This window comes from Poromitra crassiceps, assembly GCF_964638095.1.
Source record: "Poromitra crassiceps genome assembly, chromosome: 7".
NCBI lineage: Eukaryota > Metazoa > Chordata > Actinopteri > Beryciformes > Melamphaidae > Poromitra > Poromitra crassiceps.
This window is the reverse complement of record NC_139628.1, coordinates 31,005,997-31,025,925: the sequence shown is the minus strand read 5'-3', so window position 1 is coordinate 31,025,925 and position 19,929 is coordinate 31,005,997. Positions and strand designations below refer to the sequence as shown.

Genomic DNA, 19,929 nt, shown 5'->3' with positions numbered 1-19,929 from the left:
CACACACACACACACACACACACACACACACACACACACACACACACACAAATACACACACACACACACACACACACACACACACACACACACACACACACACACACACACACACACACACACACACACACACACACACACACACACAGGGGAAAGGAAAAAGACAATCACGCATGCACAAAAGACACAAATGCATGAATGGACACACGATGAGATGAAGTCGACACTTTCACACCCAAACATGTTGACGGCGTTTGATCACAGCTCTGAATCTGTCCTAAAGACACACAGAAGCACAGAGACAGACAATGAAAATGCATTTAATTCATCCCGCCAGCAGAGGGCCTTGGAGTCATGGAGCACAGTTACTAGAGAGAGACCATCTTGTAATGGGATAACACCAGCCGCAACACTGTATCTTAAAACAAATATGAGGCAGCCAGGGCATATGAAGGGCTATGTAAATACATAGGAACTACAGTTGAATAGATAGATTCACTTCAATTTACAGGTCCAGTACCATGTAAATACATACGAACTACATTTGAATAGAGATCGCTTTATTTTACAGGTCCGGTACCATGTTCAACTACATATGCAAAAATGTTATTGTATAACTATCACATTGTATAACTGTGTTATTGTATAACTGTCGTGTAATTACTGTGTAATTAGCTTGGTGTTCATGTCTAATTACAAAAAGTTCATAGGTTGTTAGGGGCCTGTAAAATGAAGGGTTACCAAGGCACCTGATGCATTCTTCCCCGTGCACTGAGTAAACTAAAGTTGACTCAGCCTGAAGCCAAAGATTAAACAAAAATGTCAGCGATAGTTTTGAGTAAAGCAGGGTGAAGTCGGTGAGTAGCTGTGACTGTTTGACCCACTTTGTGTGTGGGTGTGTGCGCGCACACGCACACCCACGTGTGTGTGTGTGTGCGTGCGCGCGGGCGTGCGTGTGTGTATTTGGCCTGCATATCATAGTGGAGTATTCAGTAAAGGATCACATGGTCACATGAAGAAGTACATGCAGCCGTCATAAGTACATGTGTGACCTACATCATATTGATGATGATGACCCACAAGGGTGAAGCTCATTTTCCCCCGACAACCCCCTTAAGCAAAACCAGTCCTACCACATTTCACAGGGCTGCTAGACAGACAGGTGAGTGGGCGTGGTGCAGCTAGCCATAGGTGGAGAGGAAAAGCACCCTACCCCTCAAACACACACACACACACTCATACACACATACTGTAGGCCTACAGTATATATACCGTATACCTCACTGAGCGAGGAGCACACATACACTAGGTAAGAGGACCAATCTCTAAGAATCAAGAAAGCAGACAGGAAGAGGGACTTATAGCTGTGCATCGCTGGAGCGATTTCCACCGAAAATACTTTTTACAGGTAAACAAATCACACCTGAAGGAGTTTCACCTGGACACTGAAACATCTGAACACCTGAGTCTCACCTAGACCAGCAGGTACGGTGGTTCTACTCTCCCATTTCATGATGGAAATGATCACACTTATCCAGAGGAAGATAGACCAAATTCCATCAATCATCATCATCACAAATACAAGAGGGCACGAGGACAAACGCAGTGTGAGGACAGTAACAGATCTCTGTCCCTAGCGGGAGTGTTAGGAGCAAGAAAAAGAGGAGGATCTGATTAAAATGATTTATTAGATGTCAGTTTTGAATTTCAGATGCCAATTAGGTTCACCAATCCAGAACAAGTTTGTGTACTGTGTGTACATAAGAAAACTACACTGTTGACTCCAAGGTTGAGGCCAGTGTGTGTTCCAACTCATTCAAAAATGTTTCAGTTCCAAAAAAAAAAAATCAGATCCACATTTTCACCTTTGCTTACAGAATAGTAGATGCTTTTGTGGATATAATCATCTGATTTTTGCTTGAGTTAGCGACTAATGGATTAAGTTGGACATACTCGGACAATGCGGACAAAATAATCTGTCATTATGTGATGAAAGGCATTTTAAAATGATTTTGAAAAGTCCTTAAAAGCCTTGTGTCCCCAGCCCGACTTCCTACCAAGATAGACGTTGTTCCATGTGTCCACAAGAAACATTACCAGCATTTACAATAGGATAAAACTACCACAATATTAACAATTTAAGATTAAATAATAACAATTCATATTACACACAAATTACGTTACATAATTAAAATGACCAGAAACAATGATGCTACCGTAAAATAATACCAATTTTGAGAAGAAGAATACACACACAAAAAGAGAAGAAATAATGTAACAAAAAAGGCCAGGTGAATAACAATGTAACACCTAACGATGAAACTTAAATATGAAACTGAACATTTGAATTTGTGTTTAAAGCCACATTTATGATATTCGACTATTAGACTGTAGGCTATAATAGGAGGTTGCCAAACTATCTTCCATGCATGGAGAAGCGGCCGCTAAACTCATAGGAGTTTGTTTGTGTAGACAGATATGTGATTGTGAAACTTTGACGTTATGTCATGAGAAGTGTGTGTGTGTGTGTGTGTGTGTGTGTGTGTGTGTGTGTGTTTGTGTGCGTGTGTGTGCGCGCGCATGCGTGTGTGTGTGTGTGATAATGTCAGTTTTGCAGCACAGAATCTTGCCCTCCTTCATTCCTGAAAGAACACATTCTTACCTCCCTAATCTGATTTTTACGCGTTATATAAGGTGTCCATTTGTCACAGTAACCTTTCCTCCATTAAACTCTTTCTTCTTTTCCTTCCCTCCACTTCCTGTCTCTCCCCCTTTCATTCTTTTCCTGTCATTCTCACACTCATCAGCTTTTAAAACATTGATTCATGTCAATCCTACCACTTTGAAACCCTTAGATCAGTGATTCCCAAAGTGTGGGCCTTGAAGGTACTGCAGGTGGCCCACAAGTAGCCTAGCTGCCAACACTTGGAAGACTAGCTGTCGTCTAGGCCAGTGGTTCTCAAAAGAATTTCACATGAAGGACCCCTAAACTGACAAAAATTAAACCACGGACCCCCGTTTGATAGGATTTTGTCCCACGGTCCCATTATGATAATAAGATTGATGCTAAAAAAAAGAAGGAAAAAAAATGATGTGATAAGTCATGTGACGTGAACTCAGCTCTCATCTGGACTGCAAATCCTCCTCAAATGTGTGTGGTTGACCTCCTCCCAACCACACACATACCCCCAGTCCCTCCTCTTCTCCCTTCCCTGCCCCTTCACCCCCTCCCCCCTCCTCTCTCTCTCTCTCTCTCTCTCTCTCTCTCTCTCTCTCTCTCTCTCATATTGTTATTGTAGCCTGTGTTTGTATATAGTATGCTCCTATTACTACTGTAAGTTTTTACTTGTATTTATATAACCTTGTTTTTATTTCAGCCTCCCACCCCCTTCCCCCAAAAGGCCCTTGCTTTTTGTCAGGCTGCTTTTGTATATAAGAAATTGTTCTTACTTGCTTGCCTGGGTAAATAAAGGTTAAATAAAAAAAAAAATCAGAGATTGTGGTTGCCATGACATTTTATCAGTCAACAAAAATATGTTAGTTTCCCCCTACACTGAGGGGCGTTCAACCTACTCAATATCAGTATGGGTTTAAATGGAGAGTTTGAGTGCCACAAATAGAATATTAGAGGAAACAATGAATGAAGGTGAACAGCACAAGAACCCTGTGGGTCATGTCAGGTCAACCATGGATGGGTTAGAAAATGTCTGCTGTGGTCTCTGGAGGGGTTCAGAGGATGCAAAACAGAGGGAAAGTCATTCTGCCTCACCTGATGCAAACCCTATGCCAGTGGTTCTCAAATCTTTTCACATGAAGGACCCCTAAACTGACAAAGATTAAACCACGGACCCCCATTTGATAGGATTTTGTCCCACGGTCCCCCATAATAAGATTGATGCTTTTAGATATTTTATTACAGAAAGTGTATAAAACCCATGACCAAAATAGTCATTGTGTTACTTATGAATAGCAAAAATAAATTATCCCCCTTTTGGCTGGGGACCACCTGGAACCCCCTCAAGGGCCCCTGGGGGTCCCCGGACCCCCATTTGAGAACCACTGGTCTAGGCGGCAGCTAATGGGGATCCTTTTAATAAACAAACAAACCAACAAACTCACAATGTTCGCGGCAGCTCGTCTCCATATTTGTAACCCTTTCACCCGCTGTGCTCCCCATTGGTAATTTCTCTGGTTACTTTTCAGAGGCTGTAGGGGCTTAGTTTTAAAGGCAGAGTGAAGTTGGTATCAGGAGACCAGAGGCATCCATACCAACCATGTCATGCTAGCTTGTCGGGAAGGGGGGATTCAAAGATGAAGAAAGAGAAGACAATTTTGGCGAGGGAAATCTATTTTCAAAGGGGTCGCTTGACCCCTTTGGCGTTCCCAGGCCAGCGTGGGGATATATTAATCTCTCCACCTAGCCCTCGGTCTACCCCGTGGTCTCCTCCCAGCTGGACGTGCCTGGAACACCTCCCTAGCGAGGCGACCAGGTGGCATCCTTACCAGACGCCCGAACCACCTCAACTGGCTCCTTTCTACGCAAAGGAGCAGCGGCTCTACTCCGACTCCCTCATGAAGACACAAGTTCTGACTGAGCTTCTCACCTCATCCCTAAGAGGAGATGTTCACTTCTTTTGTCTGAGAAAGCCTTGACTTGTATCAGGTTGTAGTAGTGGCTGTAAGTTGCAGCCCCACGTTATGATCCAGGCTGATAAGACATGATGGTCTATCTACGTATATATTCACATGCAGTGTTGGGGGTAACGCGTTACTTTGTAATGTGATTACAGTAACGCGTTAAAGAGTAACGTGTTACTGTAATCACATTACTTTTGTCAGTAACGAGTAGTGTAAGGCACTACTGTCCCTAAGGGCAGTAATCACATTACAGTTACTAATCAAACACTGAACTCATTACTTGCGTACTAGCAAGATAAGTATAGAGAGAAAAGATCTCCGTTTTAATAGCAGATCCTGTGCCCCATCAGACGGGTCACTTAACTGCACACCAGAATCACCCATGGTGCCAACATTTCAACTTTGTATTAGCATGCAGAACAGCACTATTAGTCGACAACATCAAAATCAGAGATGGACAGGCTTGTTGCCTCGTACATGGTAGAGGAAATGTTGCCAGTTTCAACAGTAGAATCGGCATTTTTCAGAAACATATTGAGCAAAATACAGATGGCAGGGAACGGACAGCCACCATGAGACAGGAAAGGTTTTGCAACCTACCTTATTACGATAGAGATCTGTGCTAATATATGGGCATATGTAAGGTTTAATGTTGTATTGTTAACTGGAAAATTACGTGACAATGCATCTCAGGCGATGTTACGGAGTAACGCAAAAGTAATGTAACGAGTAGTGTAACAAATTACTTTCTCCAGGGAGTAATCAAGTAAAGTAAGGCATTCGTTTTTTTTAAAGTAATGTGTAATGTGTAATTCGGCTGGAGCCACTCAAACTAAAATGATGTGCAATATTATGCTTCTGTCATGCACTTTGGATTGGAAAACATTTCCATGTAATGCATGTACTGATTGAATTGTTGAATGAATATTATATTATTAATATATAAATATTAGTACTAAGATTTCAGTCAAAAACATGACCTGAACAAAGAAAGATCTTGAGGATTACCACTTTGACAATATGTGCCAAGCAACTATAGATTCTCATGTTGTGTCTATCTCTCTCTCTCTCTCTCTCTCTCTCTCTCTGTCTGTCTGCCTCTCTCTCTCTCTCTCTCAGGATGATGTCACTGTGTGGTAGTTTCCTGTCTGATGAGCAGTTCCAGTGCTCCATCTGTCTGGACCTGTTCACCAACCCGTCCTCCACACCGTGCGGCCACAGCTACTGCATGGCCTGCATCAGCCGATACTGGGACGGCTCTAAGGTGTGTGTGTGCATGTGTGTGTGTGTGTGTGTGTGTGTGTGTGTGTGTGTGTTTGTGTGTGTGTGTGTGTGTGTGTGTGTCATCCTTTTTACACCCTCACTCATCTTCTTCCTGCTTTCCTTCCCTCTCTTCTCTCCTCCCTCCTCATTTCCTCTCCTCTCTCCTCCGCCTCATCTGTCCACCTGTGAAAAACTAAGCCAATGTGGAAGTGCCACCTGCATTCTTTCGAGTGGCCTGCAGGGGACGACTCCACAGGCTCCAAAAAGAAGTCGGATTGTGTGGAGGTCAATGCGAAAATGACCCTACTTCTCACTTGATTTAGGACCTCTACACTTTCCTAATGGGTTTATGGTCTGAGTCACTTAGGTCTTCTACAGCATGATGTTCATTTTGTAAATGATGGTCCGATTTCAAGTAAAAAAGACGATAAAGCAGACTACGGGGCGTGATTGTCAGGTCGCCTCTCCAGTGATCGCACAGCTCGCCGATCACGGACCAATAGCAGGCGGCGTTGCGACTCTGGGAAACCCCTGGTCTCACGCTAGCTGCTTCTGGCTCCAAATAACCATGATGGCGACGGTCGAAATGACAAACTCACGGCTTCAAAACAGGAGCCGACAAAGCAATGGGTCAAGTCACGGTGGCTACGGCCTTATTTTGATACGGTCTATGTTTCTGTCCCAGGTATGCCAGTGTCCTCTGTGTAAGAAAACCTTCCAGAAGCGGCCGGACCTCCAGATCAACCGGACGCTGAGGGAGATCACCGAGCAGTTCAAATCCATGACGGGAGGAGGAGGAGGGAGGGAGAAGAGAGGGGCGAGAGGAGGAGGAGGAGAAGCCATGCCGGAGGATTTGTTTGACGAGCTGAGGAAGAAGCTGCCGCGGCCTCTGCCGAAGACACCGGTGAAGATCAACGGTCACGGTAGGCCTGTGTGACGTGAATGAGGTTTAAATCTAAATCTAGAGATACTATAGGGATAGACTGATATTATCGGGCTGATATATGGCCTTTTTATTAAATACTAGAAATATTGTGCGCTTCACGCGCTGCATTCCTAGCGTGCCTCGCTACCTCGTACACTTCACAGATTACTAGCCAATCACAGCACACAAACAAGGGTCATTCGGGTTCTACTCTCTGCTATGTATGTTGTTATGCATTGTGGACATTCCAAACTGCATACTGCAGCTTTAAAGTCAGAATTCTGAGAATAGAGTTGAAAGTCAAAATTCTCAGAATACATTCAGAATTCATAGAATCTCAGAATTCAAATTTAAAACTCAGAATTCTGACTTTACCCTCAGAACTCTCAGATTAATCTCAGATGTGGCCCAATCCGCTTCTGTAGTTCTGCAAGATATAGTTTTTCAAATGTTCAATATCTAGTGCTGGGCAGAAACTGAGAAAAATACCTAGGGAGACACTCTCCTATCTGAGAGAGATCTTGCTACAGTAGCCTAGAGCAGAGGTTCTCAAATGTTTTTCAGCCAAGGACCCCCTTACAAGATAGAAAATATACCGGGGACCCCCTCATTCTGATTTGTAATTTTGGGCTAAGCTTAATTGTTTCCACGGTAACGTGCTTGACTTTTAAATTGATAGGTTTGTTAGATTAGAATGTAATCCATGAACAATTTCAGATTTAAAGCATACAATATTTTCGTTGAACTATGAAGCTTTTGCAAAAAAGAAAACAAGTTTTTACTTTTATTTTCCTGAAAACTTTTCGCGGACCCCCTGGCAAAGTGCCACGGACCCCTGGGGGTCCCCGGACCGGACCCCCATTTGAGAACCACTGGCCTAGAGCACTCTCCTGCATGGTTGTTCTCATATTAACTCCTGTATCTTGTGTCTTGGTAGATGATCCTATCCTGACGTCGTTTTCACCTCTGACCTCTGACGTCCCTCTGGCGTCCTCGGTACCGAACGAGAGTCCGATCGCCGCCCTGGCCCAACTCCAGGCCCAGAACCACACACCCGGGCCTCCTGCGCTGCCCCCGCCTTACTCCCGCTCCAACGGCCGGAGACGGTTCACCGTGAGCGGGGCGGCAGACAGCAGCCACAGCCTGCCTCTCTGTGAGATCCACCGCAGGGGGATACTGGTAGGACACTTTGACCTCAACAAAAAGTCTAAACACACATTATTCTGGTACTTTTCTTTCAAAGGAGGAATGTAACTGATCGGTGATCATAAGGCATCACAACCAGAGATCAATGTCACTCCAAGAAAAGTATTAATTTATGCTTGTTGAATTAAAATACACAATTTAACGATTATCAATTTGGTCAGATTTTAATTCATACTTTGAATTGCTATATTAATGTCAAACTAAAAACATGGCTAAACTCCTCCACTACTCCCTGAATAAAAAGGATAAAAATAATTTAGTTCCAAAAGAGAGTTCATGGTGATCTAAATGCCTGTTTCAGATGATAAAAAAAAAATTGGTTAACAGTGATTGCTTGTAATTTGGGGGGACTTGTGCACCAACTACACCAAGTGTCCATGCTGAGTCAACAGCTGAAAGTTGGTTGCTTTCAACATTGCAGCACGTTGTCACTGATTTCAGGTTTACTGCAGGACTGACAGAGTGTGTATCTGTCCCGAGTGTGCAGCCCTGGACCATCAGGACCACGACACAGTGACTGTGGAGGCAGAATGGATGCAAAACAAGGTAGGAAAGCAAGATTATTGCATTTTGGGGGCATTTTGTTGCTTTTATTGGATAATAGGATTGGACAGTATTATCCTATAATAATAATAATAAGAGAGTGTGCAGAGTTGTGTTTATGTACAATGGCGCTGAATCTTTCAGGAAGTGTAAAGAGCACCCCTGCGGGTGACCGAAGGAAGCCAGACTTTTGGATTAGCTAATTAGGGCCAACGAAATGGGCAGAAATGGATATTTCGTGGCCAAAATGAGTGAACACAGGGTAAGCATGGAGAGCGCCATCCGGTAGCTACTGATGGAGCACACCTGAGTGGAGGAGCACAGCTGAGCGGAGTTGGAATTAGCCAGGGAAGTGGACTATCAAAACCCCTCTGCGGAGGGAAGGGGGAGGCTGCATGCCAACTTTGTGAGTGAGGCTTAACTAAATGGTCAGTGATTGCGTGCGCCAACGGGTATCAGAATCAGAACTATAATAAGACTGCAACGTGTGTGTGTGTGTGTGTGTGTGTGTGCAGTGAGTGGTGAGTGAGAGTGAGGAGTGAGTGAATGAGTGAGTGAGTGAGCTAACAGTGGCTGCACAGACCGATACACTGCACTGGTATTCAGCAGTGGTTCCCAAACTTGGCTACGCTTAGTTACCCCTAGGGGTACGTGGAGGTACTACAGGGGGTACATGAGAGGAAGGCGGAAATTGAAAAAATGTAAAAATAAATCATGAAAATAAATGAAACGTTAAAATAAATCTGCTCAGGAGGCACTAATTGCAACTCTCTCATGTCTTATTTTGTAATGTTACATTCTTCAAAAGGTGAGTTATCCATCATTCATTCCATTATGCTATAGTTTTCTCCTGCAGTTTTCTCCGAAAAATGTTGTAGTCGGGGGTACTTGGCTTCAGAAATCAGGGAAACGGGTACTGAAGCCAAAGAGGTTTGAGAAGCGCTACGCGAGTAGACGGGAAAGCAGGGAGAGGGAGGGGACATGCAGCATAGTGCCAGGGGCTGAATTCAAACCCCAGGCAGCTGCAGGAAGTACTCAGCCTAACACGCTCTACCAGGTGAGTCACTGGAAGCTTAAGTAGGTTATTCAAACTCTGGCGTGTTGACCGCTTGAGTTCAGTTTGTTTGTCCAGTGAGAACAATGGATCAACACAAGGCTTCATGGCTGGAAAGAGGAGGAGATGTTGACATATGAGAGGCAGCAGTTCCTCATGCTTAGAAAGCCTAGCATAACACAGTGACGCAAAGGCAAACCCCAGTCTGGACTGATGCCCATATTCAGCGATGTCTTCTGTGTTGTTATGAACAGCAGAGAAGAAGAACGCAGACGAGTATCAGGTTTAGCTAAAGTTACAGGAACTGCAGTAAACACGCTGCTAATTGTGAGTTCATGTGTTTTTTGTTGGTTACTGTAGCTTCTAATTAGCCATGGATGGAAGTGATAGAAGAGCAATTGGTTCTGGACCAACAGAAACAGCATCAGATCCAAAATGGATCGTGTGAGGTTGAGGTATGGCCTCAACTAAAACACCCTGAGGAGATCAATTGCCAGGTGTTTCACGTCTGTGTTTCACAGACTGGAGCACTGGTTGGATTCACTGCGTCATGCATGCAATGAATCTTGGGCTTTCCCAAATGTTCTCGCCTTTTGCGACCTCCGTAATACTCTACGGAAGCTCTGGATTTTTTATGGAATGTAGAACTCTGCACCTTGTTTTATGGAACACGAGTTGGGCTCGTCGTCCAGAACAAGTTGAGAAATACGGTAGTATCACCCAGGGGACGGTAGTACAATGGGGGGGGGTAGGATTTGGCATTGGGTATGTGGTCTTTAGGCATTGGGTGGTTAGGGTTAGGTTAGGGTTAGGGTTAGGGTTAAGACCAGGGTGGTACTACTGTCCCCTGGGTAGTACTACGGTATTTCCCTTGTTCTGGACGACGAGCCCGAGGGCGTGCTTTTTGATGGTCCGAACGTGCTGCGTTCCATAAAACGCTGGAGGCTCTGTGGAGCGTTACGGAGGTCGCCAAATGCGCTTGCCAAAGCGGGGCTCTGGGACGAATCTGGAGTGAGAACGGGCTGGGAGGACGCATGTTAAGAAAAACCTAGTGTCTGTTGAAGAAGATTGGATAGAAATTTAAAATGGGACTACCTTTTCCTTTTGTGCCTGTGCACTTGTGCATGTGTGTGTGTGTGCTTGTGTGTATGTGCATGCGCGTGCGTGCGTGCGTCCGTGTGTGTGTGTGTGTGTGTGTGTGTGTGTGTGTGTGTGTGTGTGTGTGTGTGTGCCTGTGCAGGCTCAGCTGTGTGTTTCTGAGCAGGAGATCCAGGAAATGATCAAAGAGAGGGTCAGGAAGATCGAGGAGCTCAGAATGTCTGTTACTGAACTGCAGGTAGGTGACCTGTCACACACACACGCACACGCACGCGCACGCGCACGCACACACACACACACACACACACGCACACACACGCACACGCACACGCACACAAACACACACACACAATGCATATTCAGTGGACTTTTATGGAGTTACTTTTGTGTCTTTATTATAATGCAGTCAAAAAGAATGAGAGCAAAACTTCACACTGCAATCCAAAAATGTTTTATTGCAAGTAAAATAGAATATCTGTCTTCTCCATGGACTTCAAAACTCCCTCTCTTGTTCACTAACTGTGGATGTTGGTGAGCTGTCACTCTGATCGAGACCGGCCAATAGAGACGTGTCTTACATGTTTCAGCACAGGTCACCCCCCCCCCCACCCCCCCCCCCCCACGAGATTCAGCTCAACAACAAACACAACTTTTGGATTCTCAAACAACCACATTACTGCATAATACTTGCAATAAACCATTGTTTGATTGCAGTGTGGAGAGTTTTGCTCAAGCCTATTGTGTTTGACTGGCACAAAAGTCATTCCATTATTATGTCAACTCGTTACTCAACATTGTCTTGCATAACTTGCTTCCTCACTCTCTCTGTTTCTCTCTCTCTCCCTCTTGCTCTCTCTCTCTCTCTCTGACTCACACACACACACACACACACACACACACACACACACACACACACACACACACACACACACACAGCAGTTGCAGTAGCTGAGTTCTCAATTTCCCCCCTTTATCAGCTTCTTATCAGAAATGCACAAATGCACACTGCCAATCTCAGTACGCCGAATATTTGCGTCTGTTGTTTTATTATGTAATAACACTGCATTATGTAATAACACGACAAAATGTAATAAATGTTTACATTGTTATGTAATAACCCCCGCATTCGTAATAATCGGCTGCATTTTGTAATAAACAGCCTGAACGCAATATGTAATAAATGATTACATATTGCGGTGGTTATTACAAAATAACCATCGTAAAAAAAAAAGTGCAACTCCCGCATTTTGTAATAATCATACACCGAGTCATTATTACAGAATGCGGGGAAATCTAGACCTATTACATGTTGTGTTCAAGCTGTGTATTACAACATGCAGCAGATTATTACAAAATGACATGACAATTTCGTAGGTTACAATTTGTTGTTATTACATTGTTATTACACAATGTGTTGTTACAAACAACACACGCACTACTAAACTCTCTCTCTCTCTCTCTCTCTTCCCGCAGCTGTCGGTGGAGGGAGAGACGGCGGGCAGCGTGCGTGTGTTCTCGGCACTGGTGTGTGCGGTGGAGCGCGCGCAGGCCGAGCTGATGGAGGTGATGGAGATGAGCCGCCGCGCGGCTGAGCACCAGGCCGACGCTATGATCCGCCAGCTGGAGCTGGAGGTCAGCGAGCTGAGGAGGAGAGGGAACGCCCTCGCCCAGCTCGCCCAATCAGACGACTACATTCACTGTGTCAAGGTTGGCCAGCGTTCCACGCGGTCCATTTATAGAGATTAAAGGCCGTTTCACACAGATGCGGTGCGAATGCAGAGGCGGAATGTGGTACGAAATTCCGTGCGAATTTTCCGCATTGCAACCTATTATACACAGGTCCGGTGCGAATTATTCGCAGTCCCACATTCATTTTCCGCAGGGTAAAAACAGTGTTCAGTGTAACCAGTAGTTAGTGCCCCTCCTGGACTCTAGTAGGACAGCACCCGCAAGCTAGCTACTAGTCGGCTAACGTCAGTCAGACAGACAGACAGACACAGCAGCGAGACGAGCCATGAAAAGAAACTGGAGGCAGTGACATTTCCCTCAGCTGAAAAAACAATGATAAGAGAAAATGGAGGCAGTAGCAGCGCCGCGGACCCCAGACGTCAATGTCAAAACGGAAAAATAAAATGCCACACGAATGTTCGGCTGCGGTGTGCAAGCTTCAATTACAACTAATTTAAAAAAAAAATGCGAATGTCTGTGCCGATTATTCACACGGAGATCCGCATCGGTGTGAAACGGCCTTAAAACCCCTAGAAACGCAAATCCACAATAACCTTCTAACTATGTAATTTAGGGTCTTATGTGCATAATAGTAAGCATCTGAAAGTAGACATTAGTTTCAAACCAAATCCTAAATATTGCCATTTAGGTTTTTGATGTTTGCTTTGAAGTGGGCGTGGTTATAAGACTTATTACACAATAAGCTCCATGAACGAATCAGGCTGAATGCCTCTACCCGGGGGGGGGGGGGGTTGCTGGTTGGTAAGGGGTCTAGCACTGGAGGCAATTCAGCATCCACACCGTTTCAGAGCAGAGAATACTGCTTACTTTTTCATGATTTTGAAATCTAATTTTACTTGGCGACATTTTTAATCGTTCAAATTTGGCAGTGTGGTTAATAACACATTTTTCAGTGGTGTGACAAACTCACATTTTATTTTTGGTTTGAATATATTAAGCCCACACGATTTTCTTTTATATTGATGAACATTTTGAAACATTCTTTCATTGATTATATGGCATTTAGGAATGAAATTGTTCTTGTGGATATGGAAAAAGGATATTCCTTTTTCTAACTTATGCAATTCCGCTTTAATATGGTCTTTGACTCCCTGTATTTATTGCACTTACTCTTCAGAGTTTCCCCTCCCTCTCCATTGCTCCGCCCGCCAGAGACTGGTCTGGGGTCTCGGTGAACTCTGACGTGGGAACAGGGACCATCTACCGGTCGCTGGCCGCCCTGGTGGAGAAGTTCCAGGAAGAGCTGAAGAATATTGCAGAAATAGGTCAGTGACACAAGAATGAAATAAGCAACAGATTCGACTGTTATGTATGTATGGCAGGATGGACTATACAACTGGTTTAATAGACTTTTACCCCAAATCAGGATTTTTAAGCATTGAGATTTTGGGGGCATCAGTAAAGTCTCTTATCACTAACATGAGGAGGATGCCAATTCTCTGCCAGATTATGTCCTAACGTAGTCAAATACTGCCCTCTGGTGGCAGAAGTCACTACAAGCATCCCAATTCAAAAACAGTGGGCTCCACTGTGGAGTGGACTCCACCCATCTGGGTTTGTGAGTTTCCCTCAGTGTTTACCTAAAATAATGGGGACGTTGGTCAGAATTTGTGTCAACAGTGGAAATGTCATCCTACTTTCCAAACCAGAATTTGAATCACTGTGTGTGACAGGTACAATAAATTGGCAGGAATGTGATAGAAATACTATATAATGATAGAGAGTACAGTACATAATATATACATCAAACACACAACATGTCTCCCTGCACAGGAAGAAAATTCACTTGGAATTTGTCAAACAAACTTCTGTCAAAACAGTTCAAGATGAACACTTAGATTTTAAGGTAGATCGGTGTTCAGCTCCTGATCCATGGCCCTTGGTTCCTCTCCAGGTTTTCCCGCTCCAGTAGTGGAACCCAATCTGGTCCGAACACAACCCAGTGAGTGTCATCTACCATTCCACCTTTAAAAAAGAGACAATGATACAGATCCATACAGAATATAGTGAGTGAATTCTGCCATTCTACTTTAAATAAGCTAATAATGACGATTCACACATAATCCAGTAAGTCACATCTGCAATTCCACCTTAAAAAGGGAAATAGATTCCGATACAAAACAGTGGATGATACCAACCAATATCTAGATCTACACACAATCAAATGAGCATCAACAACCATTCCACCTTAAATACCTCATTATGCAACCCAATTAGCTGTATTAAGCATTCCACCTTAAGCTAAACACATTTCTGTTTTCTTTTAGAGATGAAGCGGATACAGGAGTATGCATGTATGTTCATAATCACACGCATGCACAAAGCACAAATATAGTCAAAATAAATCCATTCATAAATATAGCACTCATACACATGATTACTGTAAATACAATACATTTTAATAGGCATGTTTCCATTTTTTCTTTTATTGCAGTGGATGTGACTCTGGACTGTGCGACTTCCCACCCCAGACTGATCATATCAGAGGATTCGAAGCAGGTGAGTCACATAAAATATTTAATTATTTTTTAAATATTACTTTAATTTGTCATGTTGTACATCTACCTCGTTCATAAAATGTGTCAGAGTGGCCTAGTGGTTAGAAAGGACATCCCTAGCCTTCTCTGACCTGGATGGGGACAAGAGAAGAGAGAGTGGCTGCGTTCAAAATGGTCTTTTTTGCTTAGGAAGCTACACTGAGTGAAATGATCCAGACGTAGCCTACCAGTGGCAGCCATGATAAGAGCTATTTGAATTCTCTGAATGCTAAGGAAAGGTGCTGCAATGCCTCCTCCCTTAGCTCCTTCAGCATAAGGTACACTGGACCATTCTTTACGAAAAGGAAAGTAGATCATTCCGTCCCACAATTCCTTGTGGTAACAAGGCGAGGCACCATTACGCGAAAACTGACAAAAACAAACAATCAACATGACAGGATGCAGATGTAACTTACCATTGCTTATTAAGCTAACTTGCTAATGTACTCATGTGTTTTGAACTTTCAACAATATGTTATACCCATAGGCAAACCCATAGCCGGTACCACGCATTGGAAAAGCGGCATTTATAGCTTAATACTATTGCATTATTAGTCATATTTTCATGTGATTACAATATTAATATTACATTGCAGTTGAAGTTAAAATGACAGAGCACTGCGGTGCTCTGTCATTATGTTGTCTTTTATGTTGGATTTTCCTATAAGTCCTTATGAATTCTCCTTAATTTCATCTTTCCTTGACCTCATGACAGGAATAGGAGTTGAGGGGGGGGGGGAATGATAGTTCAAAGTGTGTATAGTAACCTATTGGTATTGATGGACTGTGTGTGTGTTTCTGCAGGTGAAGTGTGGAGATCGTCACCACCTGCTGCCGGACAACTCACAGAGGTTCGACAGAGTCGTGTGTGTCCTGGGCAGAGAGGCCATTTCCTCTGGGAGACACTACTGGGAGGTGAGGCCCTAGATATTTGATTAAGTAGATATATCTTATTTTTTCTTTTTCTTTTTATACTGGTCGCTGAGGCTCATGGGTAGTCTAATGTAATAATAATAATAATAATGCATTTTATTTAAAAGCGCCTTTCAGGTCACTCAAGGACACTTTACAGGGTTAAAATCCGATGCAGAACAACAGATACAAGCAAACAGTGTAAAATATAAGAAAGTGCAAGGGAAATAAGATAAAACAAAAACAAAGAAACTAAACAGTAAACAAAGAAAACACCATGGAAATTACTTACTAATTAATGTAGCCTTCTGCTATCATCCAAAACTTCCAAAACAAACTTGATTTCTCAGAATCGATGGTGAAATAGATTGAAGATTTTTTTTCTTCTATTTCCTGTGAACAGGTGGAAGTGGGTGGGAAGACGGACTGGGACCTGGGCGTGGCCAGCCAATCAATCAACAGGAAAGGGAAGATTGAGGTTACGCCTAGCAACGGATACTGGTTCCTCAGCCTAAGAGACAAGTGAGGTTTGCAGTTACGCTAGGCGGTATTTTCACCCTAGCCTGTTATCCAGCCCCAATGAACTGCAGTTTTCAGGACTCTTTGAATGTGCATGGCGTAATAGCGTCATCAGGAGTCCCTCCTACATCGACCAGCCAATCAGACATCTTGGACAGAATCTGTCCGAAATAACCCCCAGTGGATACTGGATAGGCTCGCGTCCAGACCCACATGAATCGCCATGCACATTGAATGAAGGAATGAATGAATTTATTCAACAAATTAAAGAAAATACAAAACACCAACAGGTATACAGTATAAAATACCTCATCAAGGATATCACAATCAAGTCATTAAACTTATTTCCATTGTGGTCCTGAATTCAACTCTTACAGAAAAACCACACGAACTTCACCATGTGATGATTACACGTGATCGCTATAAGCAAATTCCACTGTAGTATAATATAATATAATAATATATCATATCATTTCATAAACAAGAGAGATGCCATACCCTGAAGGCCACTCGTGTAGAATGTAAAGTCAGGTGATCAAGATAAACTAGAGGTATAGTCATTTCTATACTTAACACGTTGAGTGCCATGGACGAGATATCTCGTCTTACATAATCCAACCGTTGAGTGCCAAAGACGAGATATCTCGTCTTACATAAACATTTTTTTTTTTTTGACGGTGGGACATCAATCAACCCCTTTTACGTCTTCTATATCAATATTGGAGGAAGAGAATGTGTATAATCTATTTTACCGACCACTAAGTGGCGACAGTTCTCTCCAGACAGAGAGAAAGCCAGTCCGCGGGAGAAAGCCATTTAATTTTCAAGGAAATAGCTGGGCGAAAACTCTTTCGATTTCACACACACACACACACACACACACACGCGCGCGCGCGCGCGCACACACACACACACACACACTCGAGTACCTTTGCGCATAAATAAGACCAGAATCGCAAAAGCTTCTTCAAAGCTCTCAGCCGACACCTCAAGAAACGAACGAGCCAGTTTTACAGTCCAGACTGCCCGAGAGCGGCCGCGGAGCCTCCTCCCTCCGCAGCACAGACGGAGGGAGGAGTTTGGAGACACACACACACACACACACACACACACACACACACACACACACACACATACACACACACAATACAGTATACAGACTTGCCCAAGGGCACCCATAATCACAGGCACGTGAGGTGGTTCTAAAAATCCATTTATCTCTAAACTCTCTGAAAATCTCTGAAACCATGCTGTACTCAACGGCTAATATCTACATAACTACTAACTCTGCAAACTAACTCTTTTAGACAGAGAAAGCACACATTCTATTAGTTCTTTTTAGATGATTGGTGTTCACGAAGTCTTAACAGAAAAGAATCCTTGGCTCTTGTAAAATGAGCCAGAATCCTCAAAAAAAAACCTGGCACAACTTACCTACAGCATTGAAAAAACGACTGGCACTCAATGTGTTAAATCCAACGCCACTTCTTTCATTTCCTTTCCTTTCCTTCCATGCCTCCTCTTCCCTCCTCCTCAGGAACAAGTATGCCTTTCGTACAGAACCTTCAACAGACGTTCATCTGAATCTCCGACCGCAGAAGATTGGGCTGTTTGTGGACTACGAGAGAGGACAGGTGCAGTTTACTCTGTCACACATTCTGACGTCTATCTATTCTCCTCTCTTGTGTGTACAAAACCGTATTTACTGAGCAGGCGGCCCTGATATTTTGGATGAATTGTGTATTTTCTCTGCAATTCTGCCTCATAATAATACTGTCTCCCTTTCTTCCACAGGTGTCTTTCTACAACGTCGACGCCAAGATCCACATCTACACCTTCAACGACACCTTCACCGAGACCATCTACCCGTTCTTCAGCCCCTGCACCAATAAATCTGGAAGGAACGACGGACCGCTGATTATCACACCAGTAAACATGATAGAGTGATACAGCAGATATCTTAAAACAGTGATGGCCACACTTTTTCATGTCAAGAACCCTTCATTTAGCACACATTGGACACCTTGAACCCATCTGAGAATATATATTTAATTGTTATCTCTGCCAGGAGATCATGTGTTCGGTCGTGCGTGTGTGTGTGTGTGTGTGTGTGTGTGTGGGGTGTGTGTAATTTGAAAGTAATAAGTTGCTTTACAATATTACTGTCTGTGTAGAGTAACTCGTTACTTGTTACACTACTTTTGCATTACTTTAATCAAAATAACAGCAGTAGCAGAATGACATTGGCACCCTGGAACCATCCCGAAAAATAATTTCAACCGTCTTGAAGTCAGTGTAAAACCATCCTTTTCCTTTATTATTGTCATCTATAGTGGTTCTTTGTATAAAACTACACAATTTGATTAGGAAATGATTGTATCTTTATTTAAATGTGCTTTGACAAAAATAATGTAAAAATGTAACTCAATTTGTAACTTGTGTTACCCCAACACTCTACTGAGTGCACTTTTCTATTTAGATATGATTTTGTCCAGAATTCCATGACTAACGATCAAAAAGTAATTGTTCTACACCGTCTAATTGTGTTAATTTCTTGTAAATTAAATAATGTCCTTTAATAATTCTTTAACAATCACTTTGCTGTGGAGACCCCTGCAACTCCCTCAAGGACCACTGGTGGTCCCCAGACCCCACGTTGTGAACCACTGCCTTAAAATGTTTCATAATGGGTCCCCCCCCCTTTTTCTTGTTTTCACTTCTATTTATTTTTATTTACTTGGTTGCTCTGTAAAGTTGAATTTAGTGACACTGTGTATTTAACTTGTCTTGACGCGTGCTCGCACACACGGACGTGTGTCTCTCTCTCTCTCTCTCTCTCTCTCTCTCTCTCTCTCTCTCGCCATCTTGAATGTTACAAGGACGTGGTTAGGTTCTCAGTTCACTCTGCTAGCTGATGTTGGTGTTATATTTAGAAATGTAATAAGACAGTGGAATAATAATATATTTAGATCAGAATGAGAAATTGTACATATTTTATAATGTGTCTTTGAAATGATTTGCACAGGTTATTTGTGAATACAGAAAATCATTTTATACAGCTCTAGTGATGACATTTGTATTTGAATGTTATTCATGCAAGGATTGTGTATTTATCCAATAAAGAATTGAGTATGAGTTTCAATTTGATTAATTTTAAATAAGAATTTCCTTTCAAAATGAGGCAAAAAAAAAATCCTAAAATGATTGACATAAGATTTAAGCATATCAAAAGGTTTTTTCCCTATCTGATGCTTGTTAACACTTTGAGTGCCACGGCCCTTGGGCAAAAGGTTGCTGTACTGTGCCACATAGGCCGCAATGCATTTTAATATAGCCATATCATTTTTTGTGTTCCTCTTATATGGACAACCAATAGCCTCAATGAAACTTTGAACCCTTCTGTTTCATTTAAAAAAAAACTGTGTTTATAAACCGTTCCATTTTGGAAATACACCCCTCTGAAAAAGAGTGTTTTCGACCGAAAA

The 19,929-nt window shown here is 43.0% G+C and overlaps 1 protein-coding gene across 4 annotated transcripts; it reads left to right on the top strand.

Moving 5' to 3' along the window:
* The first annotated feature begins 1,291 nt into the window (after positions 1-1,291).
* On the top strand, positions 1,292-19,579 carry LOC310779824 (E3 ubiquitin-protein ligase TRIM39). 4 transcript variants are annotated; one of them, XM_083640334.1, is made up of 15 exons: positions 1,292-1,408; positions 5,758-5,902; positions 6,587-6,824; positions 7,764-8,005; positions 8,474-8,578; positions 10,870-10,965; positions 12,201-12,434; positions 13,594-13,741; positions 14,371-14,418; positions 14,744-14,770; positions 14,911-14,975; positions 15,818-15,928; positions 16,329-16,447; positions 17,982-18,078; positions 18,239-19,579. In XM_083640334.1, exons 2-15 carry the CDS (start codon positions 5,759-5,761, stop codon positions 18,389-18,391), a joined length of 1,827 nt encoding a protein of 608 aa, XP_083496460.1. In that variant the 5' UTR covers positions 1,292-1,408; position 5,758; the 3' UTR covers positions 18,392-19,579. The 4 variants fall into 4 exon arrangements, with proteins under 4 accessions (XP_083496460.1, XP_083496461.1, XP_083496462.1 ...); XM_083640335.1 differs by lacking the exon at positions 14,371-14,418; XM_083640336.1 differs by lacking the exon at positions 16,329-16,447.
* The last annotated feature ends 350 nt before the right edge of the window (positions 19,580-19,929 follow it).